The following is a 13,074-nucleotide window of genomic DNA, read 5'->3' on the forward strand; positions in this document are numbered from 1 at the left end:
TTTTAGAAATTCTTATAGTTAGAGTGTTGCAAAACTGTTGATGTGACATGTAATTGCTCCAGGCTTGAATGGTAAAAAGGTGCAGTGTCAAATTAGCTTCAAATAATTTAAAACGTTCTTGCAAAAAAAAAAAAAAAATGACAGACCCTTCAATCTGTCATGGACTAATTTTGCACTTTACGTAGCCATAGATGAGGCCAACATGTCACAGGAATTGTTAGTTCAGAAGGTACAATTTCTGGCAAAGAATGAACAGGATCCAAGTAATAAGGCAGTTACAGTTGTTATTGTACAGAGATTTACATCTCTTATTTTACATTGTATAAGTTTACAAGCAGAAGTTGTCCTCTACAGTATGGCCAACACACAGACACACATCTCTATTGCAATTGTGGCATATATATTTCTCTATATATGAATATGAGGAGGCAAACGTGATCAACAACCCTTTCTCCCGCTTTAATGAAGATAAAAATGCTAATTTTTGAGATTCTAATGACATGATTAGATTTCCCATATGTTCACTGTGCAGACATAAGAGAAGTAGAATTAATTTCCTGAAACTGTTAGCAAAAATCACATTTTACAGTAAAGTTGCGGCAAATATTTAAGTGTATACATTTAAGTTTGACCCAATTTTTATTAAATTTGCCCCTTCAATACACTGTGGAATAACTGAAATACCAGATTAAAAAATGGTAACAAATTTATCATAAACTAGAATCAACATCTTTCTGAAACAGTGCTCAACATTCATCTTTAAAAACATCAGATCTCTAACACTGTCTTTTGTTTGAACAGGTGTACTTTATAAATTTGACACTGTTTGGTTTGTACAAACTGCTCAAACAAGCTAAACTGTCTCTTCCAATTACCATCACTTCGCTGTGATCAAAACAGAAGCAGTAGCTGTTCTCATTTAGAGTAAATCCTACTTAAAGAGATGAGGAGATGCTAATGTAAAGCAATCTTTGAGGAGACATTTTGAGCCACTGAATATATGTATATAAATGGCTGTGTGTGTGTGTGCTTGCATGGAATCTGTTCTTTAGCAGCCTAAACTCTGTAATTACCAAACCTTCATCCTCTTCTCACCTCCACCTTAGCTCAAATAGACATGTTACTTCTCTCAAAAAAGAAAAAAACACATAATTTAATACGCTCTCTCTATAATTACATATACTATACCAAAAACACCCACAATCATGCACAAGCACACATGCAAGCTGCTACTACAGAAACACACAGCAGCTCCAGTTCGCTGCAATACACAATTTTCCGAAGACACACTCGCAACAACCCCAGGCCACGAAAGAATTCTTGTGCAGTGAGTGTGGAGGCGGCATCATACACGATGTACTGTATATTTAACATGTTCATGAAGGTCTCAACAGCAGGCAAACATATACTTCAGAAAATACCTTTCTGCTTTTTAACTTGTGTGTTTGTATATTTCCATGTGCTTCCACTGTCCAGAGGCACTCCAAATCCAGGCTGTCATGCCAAAGCATGGACAAAGAGGAAGATGTTCAGGAAAAGTCTGGGAGGGAGGCCGGAGGACAGTTTAACAGGTGAACTTTGAACAGCTTCACCCCAACATTGACCGTCACTGTCAACTGAGAGGTTTGATGGTTGCTGCGAAACCTAAACAATTTAGGTCATAAGTGGTGCACATGAAACCACTGGAGCCCCTCCAGCTGTCATTTAGAGTACATTTAGATATGAAATGACAGACTCAAAGCTTTCACTATCAAAGGGAGAAGATTAATTGTGATTCCTCTCTGCAATCTCCCAGATTAAATTAAAATGATCGTTTTCTCTCTTAATGCCCGTTTAAAATAATTTTTTAGCCGAGTAAGACAATTTACCAACTTTCCACAAAGACCAGGATCCCAAGATGTTTAAAATTTGGGCCACAACAAAAACCACCACGTGTGATTAAAGTGTTCTGTGTTGGGTTTATCAAATCATGGTCAAAAATAAATAACGTAATTGACACAGCTGCTTTTGTTGTTTTATCGTCACAGTTTTAGTTCTTAGGCATTGCTTTAAAATGAAATCCATTTTCTATAACCAATGTTTCAAAAGAAAAAAGACTGATAAAATATATTAGATATTAAACTAAATATAATGTAGTTCACTGAACAATTCCACAGTCACGTTAATTTATGTTGTTTCAAACGGAATGAACCACAAATGTGATATATTTTTATTTTTAAATCCCAAATGAAATTTGCCCCCCCCCCCCCCCGCCCCCGCCCCCGCTTTTGTTTTACCATCACTAAAAAAAAAGATTTGAAATGAATCAATGTTACATACAGTTTGAATATACTGTATATACTGCCCAGTTCTGTCACACACATTGCTCGTCCACCTTAGTCTCCTTGTAATCCCCTTTATGTGTGAGTAAACACAGGGCAAGAAGCATTGGTACACGGCATTGTTGTTCCTCCTTCAGCTTCAGGATGCATATACAAGGCCTTTGTCTTCCTTGCTCTTCCAGTCTCTGTTCCTGGTAGCCTGTTTATGTATGCATATCCTCAGGAACTGTCACAGATTTCAGCAAGTGTGTATAGGACTGGCTATGTGACTGATTAGCTTTGTCTCAGAACTCATCACTATGTAGCTGTATGTGTGCATGACTGTGAGTATTGCTGCAATGCATGGGCTCTGGTCCCTGTTAAGCTTTTTGCCTTTGATGCTCTTTCCTGTGGTTTGCAAGCTGCCACTGATGGACAATCCTCTCTATCCTACCATGTTTCTCCACCGTAAATGGGTCATTCTGTGTGCGCATGTCTTATATCGTGTACATTTCACTTAACCTGTCTGATGAATCTTCATATGATCTCACTGTATGATCTCTCTTGCAAATCTTGTAGGGGTGGCAGGAAGAGGAAGACGATGAAACTGAGTAGAGATCTGTCAAACCTGGTGGTATTCACCAACTCTGTTGCCTCACAGGAATGCCTGAATGAAGGTGAAGGTGAAAAACCAAAGCCCTGACACGTACACACACAACCAAAAAGGATCAATGTATTGTTCATATTAAGGACATCTGCTCATGTCCATCCTATGTTTTTGTCAGGTACACCAGGTGACGTTTTGTCATTCAGCGAAACCAGAGCACAGTCTCTCGTCAATCACAGGACTGAACAGTTCTTGGCTTTTAACCAGAGGCAGCTGTCACGGATTTATCCCTCAGCCTATCGTATCGACTCTTCTAATTTTAACCCCCAATTCTACTGGAACGTGGGTTGCCAGTTGGGTAAGATGCTGGTCTGTCACTTCAAGCTGTTATTAAAAACAGTCACAGGTCTGCCATTTCACATTAATCAACATCGCATACCTGATGCATGCACTTATCTGTGACATTCACATGACATATTCTTTTTAGCATACAGTGGTATGCAAATGATTTAGCATTCCATGTTTAAATTTTGTTACTGTGAATAGATTAGTGGTGAGAATATGATTTAATTTAAAAAATGAAATATATTTGTCTTTTCTGGTTTCAAAATAGCATTTAATAGCACCCTCTTTGGCAAGAAGCTTTTAAACGCTTCTGTTAAGTCTTTCAGTTTTTTGGGGGGTGCATTTCTGTTCCTTTTTACCGTGAGCCATCCTGCTCTTTTAGAGTCTGTCCACAAATTTTCAGTGGTGTTTAGTAGGTGAAAATGTGAGAGCCTTCAGTTTGTATTTTTTGCTTCTGCTTCCTCTACTTCGTCTGTTGACAGACTACACACTGTGGTGACTCATGTCCCATCTTGTGGCACAAGGTGGTATTACAGGAAAATCCTGTCTGCTTGTAAAGTTTCCCTCAACTGCACATTACACAAGTGTTTTTAAGACATTGTAGGTAATGTTTTTTCCAGTTCTGTTGATAGCTGCATTTAAATTTTTAATGTGTTAGATATATTTTTTTTCCTACTAAAAACACTATATAGTTTTGTAGGATATACAGGGCTTTTTTTCTCTTATCATAATCACTTGGAGGCAAAGTAGGGTTCAGTTTCTCACTCAAGGATCTCTTCAACATGTGGACTGAGTGAGCCAGGGATCAAACAACTGACATCCAACTAGCAGATGAACACTCTTACCTCAGAGCTACAGCCATCTCGATGATGAATTATGAGCCACCCCACAAGAGCAAATTTCTTTCGTGGCCTAAATTTTGCATGGTGCTCCTTTTTCAAACGTTGAATAAAACAAAACTTTAGTGTGTATAGAAAATGGAGGATGGATGGATTTTAACCAGGGGTTTCCAAATATTTCAATGCCAATATATAACATTGTGTAGTTTATGAATTATGTTTGATAATGACTGAATATTTGTACAAGACATGTGTGTTGTATGTTTGCATCTTGTGCATGAGTGTTAATCTAGATAACATTCAGAACGGGATGAGGGAAAGGAAAGGATTTTTAAGGATGAGGGAAGGAAAGAATAAAGGAATGAATAAATAAAATATGCCAGAATTAATTAGAATTTGATTATAGAAATTGATTTATCTAGTCTTTTTTCTTTTGAAGAAATGAACCAGGTATACAAAAACAGAAGCCATTATGAAATATCTTTGAGAAATTGGATAATTTGATGCGCTATCTGAGTGAATATCAAGTTACATTGTGCAGCTAATTAAAATCTGCTCTTTTTTCAGTGGCCCTCAACTATCAGACAGAGGGGAGGATGATGCAGCTCAATAGAGCCAAGTTCATGGTGAATGGAGGTATTGGCTACGTCCTCAAGCCTCCTCCCATGTGCAAAGGTACAGGAACAGATGTTAAATCCTTATTTATTGTGATGTGATACATGGCAGTTTTGGCCTCGGGTATGGAATAGATTATAGGAATGGAAATGTGCTGGAGAATCAATAGTCAACCTCAGGCATACATAAATGCAATTCCAAATGTGCCAAATATAAAGGTAATTGTTGCTTTCATGTAGAAATGGACACACAGACAAACAGTACTGGAACACATTTAAAGGAAATAGAAATAAGTTAAAATTTAACAAGGGTATATTTTCCCCATCATTTTAAGGCATCGCATGATAAGATATCCAAATGGAAAGTTAGCTTTGCAGTGGAGAGGCAAAATGATTGATGTTTGCAACAGTTTTACACACAGTTTTAGTGTGCAATTCTGTTTATGATGCCAGCCGAGAACATGAGGAAATAAATAAAAATCATCTGCTGTGTGGAAGCAACAGTGTCAGTAGGCTTGGACGTAAGATCAACTGATGACATTAATTAAAGCTGCTGCTCTGTTGTGTTTTACACCTTCTAGGCTCCTTCAACCCATTCAGTGACGACCCACTTCCAGCTTACCCCAAGAAGCAGCTCATTCTCAAGATCATTAGTGGACAGCAGCTGCCCAAACCACCAGACTCCATGCTGGGGGATCGTGGAGAGGTAAAAGCACAGTGCTCTCACATTCTCCATCTGTCTTTCTTTCTCTCATGCACATCCACACATATTTGCACTTTTATACTTGACTGCTCAGATATGTTCAACCTGCTCTCAGTATAAATATAATCAGTGTAATAGCCTCAAATGTAATTAATTCTAACACCCCTCTCTCCTTTAATAGATCATTGATCCATTCGTTGAAGTGGAGATCATCGGTTTGCCAGTTGACTGCTGCAAGGAACAGACACGAGTTGTTGATGACAATGGTTGTTACACACAAACAGATCCAACTGTGCAGTTTCACAATATCACATCAATATGGTTTATGTAATGTTTTGCTGTTGTGTTAAGGCCAGCATTATGAATGTTTTTATTACTTTTTCTATTTTACCTCATAGAATTTTAAATAGACCAGGGTGTCTACTCCATGTTCATTACACTCCAAACAAGGGTTTTCAAAGCCTTAGACAAGAATTATCTTATAAGACACAGCCAGCACTTACTCCGCCGGAATTTAGCTAATATTGTAGATGCCTGTTGGATCACAATTGTGTTTATTCTCATTTACAGCTCTTCTTTTAATAGCTAATGTAACATTTACATCGCCATTCACTGAGCCTCCCTTGAAATTGTTTAGAGACCCCCTAAGGGGGCTTCTGTCAGATTTTGAAAATGTATACTCTGTACACAATTTATATTGTGTTAATAGCAAACAAATAATACAATCACATAGTTGTGACATCTTATTAGTTTGTTTCCTCCAAAAAACAGAGCATTGATGAAACAGCACCATGGCCACATGTGTTGCATTTTACTCTGGGCTTTGGAGCTCTGTTGGGATCAAAAGTGAGGTTGATTAATTAAAGTCACAAAGGAAGCAGAACAGAGGGATCTGCTTGTGTGACCCCTAACGTGTCAACCCAGACAGGGGCACTCGGCAGGGGGAGGGGAAATACTTCCTCAGGGAAAGGTTATGGAGCCCTGGGAGCACATTGGTATTATAAGATTAGTGCACAGATCGTTGATCACTGAAGTACTTCTACCAACCAGCTTTTCCTGTCATTTTTGTGGGGTGTACTAAAGTTATGTAGTGAATTAAGTTACCAAAGAGGTGAATATGAAATAAAATGAACGTGTTTGTTTGTGTGCTTCCCCCAGGTTTTAACCCCGTATGGGAGGAGACGCTGTCCTTCACACTTCACATGGCTGAAGTGGCACTTGTGCGTTTTCTCGTCTGGGACCATGACCCGATTGGGCGAGATTTTATTGGTCAACGGACTGTTTCCTTCAGCAGCCTGATGCCTGGTTTGTGCAGAATTTCCATGTTTTCAGCTTTGTCTTAAATAATGAACCCTTTGGATATGAATGACACCTCTTGTCACTGCCATCAAAAATCCTAACAGTACTGACAGTTAACACAAACAGGCACTAAAATACAAAATTTCCCTCAAGGCTTTGACAGTGCAGTAGCTGTGGGGCAAAATATCTTGTGTACCATGATGTGACTGATTTATAATGTAAAAGACCTGTGGCTTAGTGGGTTAATTTAGTTATCTAAACCCACCAGAGTTGACCCTGAACTTCTGATGCTCCCTCCCGAGGCAGCCACTACACAATCTAAAGTCTGCTGACTGCTGTTATCATTCTTTAACCCACGCTCCATCTCATACACTTTCTCTCCTCATCTCTGAACAACAGGTTACAGACATGTTTACTTGGAGGGGCTGACTGAGGCTTCTATCTTTGTGCATGTGTCAGTGCATGATGTTTATGGGAAGGTAAGCTCTCTGCAGATGTATTGTTTGCTGTAGCACCCCCGTGTTTGCCATTTTGTCAACTGAGGTGATATTGTGGCGGTTAACAGAAATTGTGTTCCTTTCAACACGTCAGTCGATTAAAGCTCTCCTCCTTCCGTTCTTTGTCTCTCTAGTGGAGCCCTCTAGTCCTGAACCCCAGCTTTACCATAATGCACTTTTTAGGAGCTAATAAGGTATACTGAGAGTCTGGGCTCTGTGTTGTGCTGCATGAAAAGTAATGCATGATACAGATATGCAGTTTATGTTTGGTCAAAATCTTCAGTGTTTTTTGGGTGACATTAAGACTGATGATTTGCCTACAAAGTTAGCTTTTATTCTGTATTATCTTTATTTTCTTTTTTTCTTTTTTTTTCTTTTTGTCTTGTGATCAACAAAACAGTTACAGTGTGAGCATGCATGCATAACAACAAAACAGCAGCTCCTTATATTTTGTTCAGTACCTAAGGCATAAGGCTGCTATCTATAGGCAATGTTTATTAAAACATGGAGTTGTTGCATTTGCTGCAAATAAAGTTAATTACATGACATGAGTCCCTAATTCTTTCATTAAGATTAACACTTAGACTTCAAATCATTATGTGTGAAAACTTGTGTCCAGTATGTCAGGGTGTTCCCTCTGGTTGGTAATGTATTCAATTTCTGCTATGGCTCTTGCTGTCAGGGTCATCAGCTGCGGGGTATCCGAGGTTTCTTCAACCGCTCCTCTAAGTCATCTGTGGACACAAGCTCCTCTGGTCTTCGAAAACGCTCCCTAAGTGATCACCTTCTGCGCCGCACAGCCAGTGCCCCGGCGAAAGGACGGAAGAAGACCAAGATGGCGTTTTCAGAGTCGGTAGCTTCAATATCTGATCATAAGAATGGCACAGGTGCAGGGGCAGGAGGAGAGGGAGTGTCAGGGAAGGAAGGAGGGGTGGAGAAGCCTCTCCAACCGAGAGCCCCACTTATCCACAGGCCTATCTCAATGCCTTTAGAAAGACTCCTGCAAGGGCAGCTGTCCCTTTGCTCGTCAGACAAGGAACAGCATGACGTGGGTGCAGACACTATCATTGGTGGGTATTTTCATCTTGTTCCAGTAAAATACCAAAGTGGATTTTGCAAACTGCAAACAAATTACATCTGTTATTGTCAAATTACCATTTCAAAATCATAATATACATACTCTGTCAACTAATAGCAATTCAACAGATAACACAGTGACTACTGGGAACTTCTATCCAAGTTGAAACATTTTAGAGTTTTATTTTCTTTTTCTTGTTTTTTGTTTTCATTTTGGCATTTCTTTCTCTTTTATTGAGTGTATTGAGTGTTTTCTGATTTCTCCTCTTCTCTCTACTTACTGCTACAACTACCTAAAACTCAAAAACTGTAACCATGTGAACTTAAAGACCACATCCTATTCTCCATGATACTTTAACATGCCTTTTCTGTCCCATCTTCATTTGTTGTGTTTCTTTATAGTAGAGAACTGACTAGGATGTTCCTGCAGGTAATTTAAAATACCTATTGTCTGAAGGTTGCATCGTTCAAAACATACCAGTATTTCGTCCACCCAGTGTATTTTGTTTGAAAGTGGTCTGTGAAATTTATTGCTGTGCCATCTGATCCCATTTGATCATTTCTTTCTCAATTTGATCTTAGAAAACATAATTTGAAATTGATTTATTCTTTTATTCAACCTCAGCAGCCCCATTTTCCAGCTTCCCCTTCACAGTTGTACTTGGTGATCCATTCGTCTGTGTATTGCTATTGCCTTGTATTGGCTGGACTGTTAATTGTTGTCATTTTATTGTTTGTTGGCTTGAGTTCAGCATCAAATCTAGTATGTAAACCCATCTTTATTAATCTTTTTTCTTTACCTATCTGTGTCCACAGGAGCTTGCCCATTTGACAGGCCTAGGTCTTCTTCTGTTGACCTCTTCATCGAATCATCAATATCAGTTAAGGCCAGCATCTCTCCCCCATCTAAGACAAACAAAAATAAAGAGTTTGACCAATCAGAAGAGGCATCGTATCTGGTAATCGGTGGTGGAAAAGTAAGAAAGGAAGAAGATTATGTCAATTACCAGTCAGAGTTCAACAAGTCAAAAGTCACCTTGACAGGAACAGAGAAAAACTGTTCTATATCACCTTCAACAAATAACCAGATGAGATTGGATAAACCTGAAACATCATCAAACAGTAAAACATTCACAGTGGCACCTTCGGTCTCCTCTTCTTCCTCCTCTGCTGCCTCCTCCTCTGTGCCTCCAATATCTTCAGTCAGAATGGACTGTAGTATAAAGAGTTCCAGCTCTTTACATGACAGCACCATCTCCAGACTTATTGATGCTGTGTCCTTAGACAATGAGCAAGACACATGCGGCTCTATTTCTGCTCTGATTGGTCAGTTTGAAAACACTGTAAACCAAAACAATGCCACAATGTTATCTCATGATATTGCCCCTTCCCAAACTTCAAACTTCAGGTCCATCTCGACTAAAGCACTGCAAGAATTAAGGTCTCCACTCAAGACCAACAGATCATCTCCCAATAAGAATCTACTGACGTGTCCCCAGAAAGTAGCTCAAAAAACAAATTATGTAAATCGTGAAACTTGTTCACCATGCAAGATTTCACAGTCAGATACACCTGCTCCAGCTCTCATCTCGAGTCCACAAACCACTGATCTCGAGGAGGTCTACACCATTCTGGATGAAGAGGTTCTGTTGCCTGTGTCCGTGTACAATCTAAGGAAACAGACAGTTCACGTTCAGGCAGACATCACACAGGGCACACCTTCAGGCAGTTTAGGTTTTTCTCCTGCAAATGCAATTCAGAGCTATGGCAAAGGGCGCAGTATTAGCTGGAATGATGTGGACAGAAGAAGGGGTGAAAATGAAGACGTGGAGGAGACAGAGGAGAGGATATATGAGGAGGTAAATGATCACCCAGGAGCAGTACCTGAAACAGAGCAGGATACTTCTAAAAGGTACACAAGCGCCTCTTCAAACAACAACTTCTTCCAGTGTCTCCATCATTTGCCTGGAGAGGCATTTCCAGAAGTGGAGTTGAATGTTGATGAGGATCCATCTGAAATGGTGCTGACTTCGCCAAGACATGGCAGTCAGTGGGAGGGTCTTATATATCCAACCAAACGCCATGCTATTTACCAAAACCATGACTCTACTCTCAGCCATTCCCAACAAAAGCAGCCTTCCTCATTTCCACAGCCACATTATGCAACACATTCATCTCATTCAGAATTTCCAATGAATCAGCTTACTCATCAGCAGTCCAATCACCATCAACTACAGGACAACTCTCAGCCGCCACTCCGCCATAGATTTATCAACCCCGGACCCCCAAATCCTAGCCCTTTGCGTCAGAACAGCTGCCCCATATCTCAGAGAAACTCTGAGGCTCTTAACGACAGCCAAGACTTTAGTATTTACACACAAAAGAAGAGCTACAAAGAAAGCCAGATCTTAAACCGGTCTCATCAAGACAGACCAGAGTACAATCAGAAAGAGAGGGAGCGAGTGGGGTGCTTCTACAATGGCCTCACAGGTCAATCTGGTGTATCTGTAAACATCTCTAGAGACAGAGGCCTTTATTCCCCCTCTTCAGAATGTGAAGCAGTATACAACCATCTGGACTATGACTGCATTATGCCCGCATTTTGCCCTTCTAGAACCATCCAACCCCATGGCCAAAGTCCAACTAAATCATGTGACCTTAAACTGTCTGAGAAACATAAGGCTCTTCTCAATAATACAAGACACCAGCCACATGCTGCATCCAGACCATCACTTCTTTCAAATTTAGGGCCTTTAGCAATTAATCTTCAGTCTGCTAACACAGACTCCACAGGCCCCAGCCCATGCAAGTCCAAATCCCTGGGAGACTTGACTTCTGAAGACATATCATGCAACTTTCAGAGCAAATACCACATTATTAGTCGCAGTTTCGTCACTCCCCAAATGAGGAAGCAGAAGAATATTGGCAATATGGGGAAAGCAGCTTTTCACTCACAGTCCTGTGATCCACTCACAGAACAGCTACGTAGGCTGGTCAGTCTGGAGGGAGATGATACTGACAGAGAAAGCCCTGGGTCCTCCCAGCTGCATCAACAAGCAGAACCCCAGTTGTTACAACAAGCGACAAGTCTATCTCCAGTTGTTCCTAGAGACATAGATGATTCCCCTCCGGTCCTTACCCGTCGTCTATCCTCTCGAAGCCAAAGCCGAGTCCGTCACATCAACAATCGTGCCCGTGAAAGGCAGCAAGAAGCTCTCAAACCTCGATCAGGGGTGGTGGTAAATAGTCCTGTCAGCATTAGTGGGGTGGTTCTGAGGAATAAACCGGCCTCGCAGAATCCTCCAACTAACAGACACTCTACTGGTTCATACATAGCAGGGTACCTAGGTGAAGTGGAGGACAGGGGGCTTCCTGAAGGAGCTTGCACATCATTACGTTATGGCAATATGGACCATTATGTAGACAGGTACTATACAGACGATTCTCTTCCACCTACAAACAGTTCCCACTCAGCTTCTGAGCCCGAGGTCTACTTTCTGCTCAGACTTTAGCTCTGACCCTAACCTAATGTGGACTTAAGGTTCAGGTTGTGTTACTTGATTAAATTCAATTATATGAAAAATGAAAAGATCAATTAAATAAAAAATTTGCAATTGTATGTTAACATGTTCAGTCACAAAGAAATGTTCCTCTCAAACTGTTGAATAAACGTCAGTCTGGGCAGTTTCTAGTCTGTACAATAAACTATTAGTGAAATGTCTATCCACGGATGGACCTGACAGCATGAATTTTCTTGTATGAAATGTGCACTATTCATTAGTGAATGGTCTAGTTGGCTGTGTATTCTCTATATTCTGCTTAATGTGTAAATGTACTTGGGAACTTTGAGTCCCTCCAGATGGCTTCCTAGACATATTGTACAGATACCTGTTACCTTTGTCCCTGTGTTGTACCGTCCAATCTACGTACAATGACTAAGAAGCAAAAAAAGAAGAAGCAGAGAGGGAATGTCTTTGTATCATTTGAATGTGTAGTATAATCAGTCAGCTACTTTTTGTAGATGGGATTCATCTTTTCAAATATAAAATGTTGGTCTTCCTTCTCTTTTTGGTGGTACTTCCTTATTTGTGTTGTCCAAATATCCCTGACATGATTTTTCATCTGAAATGGGATTCAGTTGATAATCAGTTTTAAATTGTACATTTATGTTTGTGCATGTTTCATGTGAACATGTCAAGCATGACTATGCACCAGTTTCTACAGTAGATGTTATATTACCCTAACGCAATTGCACAGAATAAACAGAGTACAAAGGCTTGTTTGTATTGGGTCCAATACAGTGCATAGACTTCAGTGCTTTTACTTGTTTCTTTCTATGACTTGTAGATTTTCCAAATCTAATGGCAAAATTGAAAAGGAATTGGAGTTTAAAAGTTTTTATTTTTATAATTGCTTTGATACAGACTGCAAAAATACTTTCTTGTTCCTTCTGGTTATTTTGTTTAATTTAATGGACTGGTCAAACAAAGTAACAGTTGCACAGGGTAAGGCTGACGAGAAGAGGGCAGCAGAGCTGCACATTTGTTTTTTCTTGTTTCTTTTTTAAATGATTGTTTCAGTGTTACACCATCCTTTTTCTTGGTAATGTTGCTCATTGGAGAACTGTGAGCATTTTCCTATCAATGCAATAAAATATTGAAATATTTGATTTGAAATAATGGCATGTTTATTATCTCTATTATCTCTTTTCAGATTATTCGTCAAGAATGCAGGTAAAACTAATACCAAGAAACAATCAACCTCGCAATTTCCCATATACCACCTTGAACATA

At 39.8% G+C, this 13,074-nt stretch overlaps 1 protein-coding gene across 4 annotated transcripts in view; it reads left to right on the forward strand.

Annotated features, from left to right (window-relative positions):
- The window catches only part of plch1 (phospholipase C, eta 1), a 48,358-nt gene extending 35,435 nt beyond the window's left edge, over window positions 1-12,923 (forward strand). Inside the window, exons 13-23 of one of the 4 annotated variants that reach the window (XM_072392311.1) lie at window positions 1,477-1,571; window positions 2,880-2,983; window positions 3,086-3,265; window positions 4,659-4,766; window positions 5,287-5,411; window positions 5,590-5,674; window positions 6,567-6,713; window positions 7,107-7,186; window positions 7,339-7,398; window positions 7,887-8,274; window positions 9,098-12,923. In XM_072392311.1, the coding sequence (XP_072248412.1) occupies window positions 1,477-1,571; window positions 2,880-2,983; window positions 3,086-3,265; window positions 4,659-4,766; window positions 5,287-5,411; window positions 5,590-5,674; window positions 6,567-6,713; window positions 7,107-7,186; window positions 7,339-7,398; window positions 7,887-8,274; window positions 9,098-11,793 (4,068 nt within the window). In that variant the 3' untranslated portion in view covers window positions 11,794-12,923. The remainder of the gene's footprint in view (window positions 1-1,476; window positions 1,572-2,879; window positions 2,984-3,085; window positions 3,266-4,658; window positions 4,767-5,286; window positions 5,412-5,589; window positions 5,675-6,566; window positions 6,714-7,106; window positions 7,187-7,338; window positions 7,399-7,886; window positions 8,275-9,097) is intronic. The other 3 variants (XM_072392312.1, XM_072392313.1, XM_072392314.1) reach the window with 3 other exon arrangements.
- The last annotated feature ends 151 nt before the right edge of the window (window positions 12,924-13,074 follow it).

Source organism: Leuresthes tenuis, unplaced genomic scaffold (genome assembly GCF_036924035.1).
Source record: "Leuresthes tenuis unplaced genomic scaffold, fLeuTen1.0.hap1 SCAF_9, whole genome shotgun sequence".
NCBI classification, from domain to species: domain Eukaryota; kingdom Metazoa; phylum Chordata; class Actinopteri; order Atheriniformes; family Atherinopsidae; genus Leuresthes; species Leuresthes tenuis.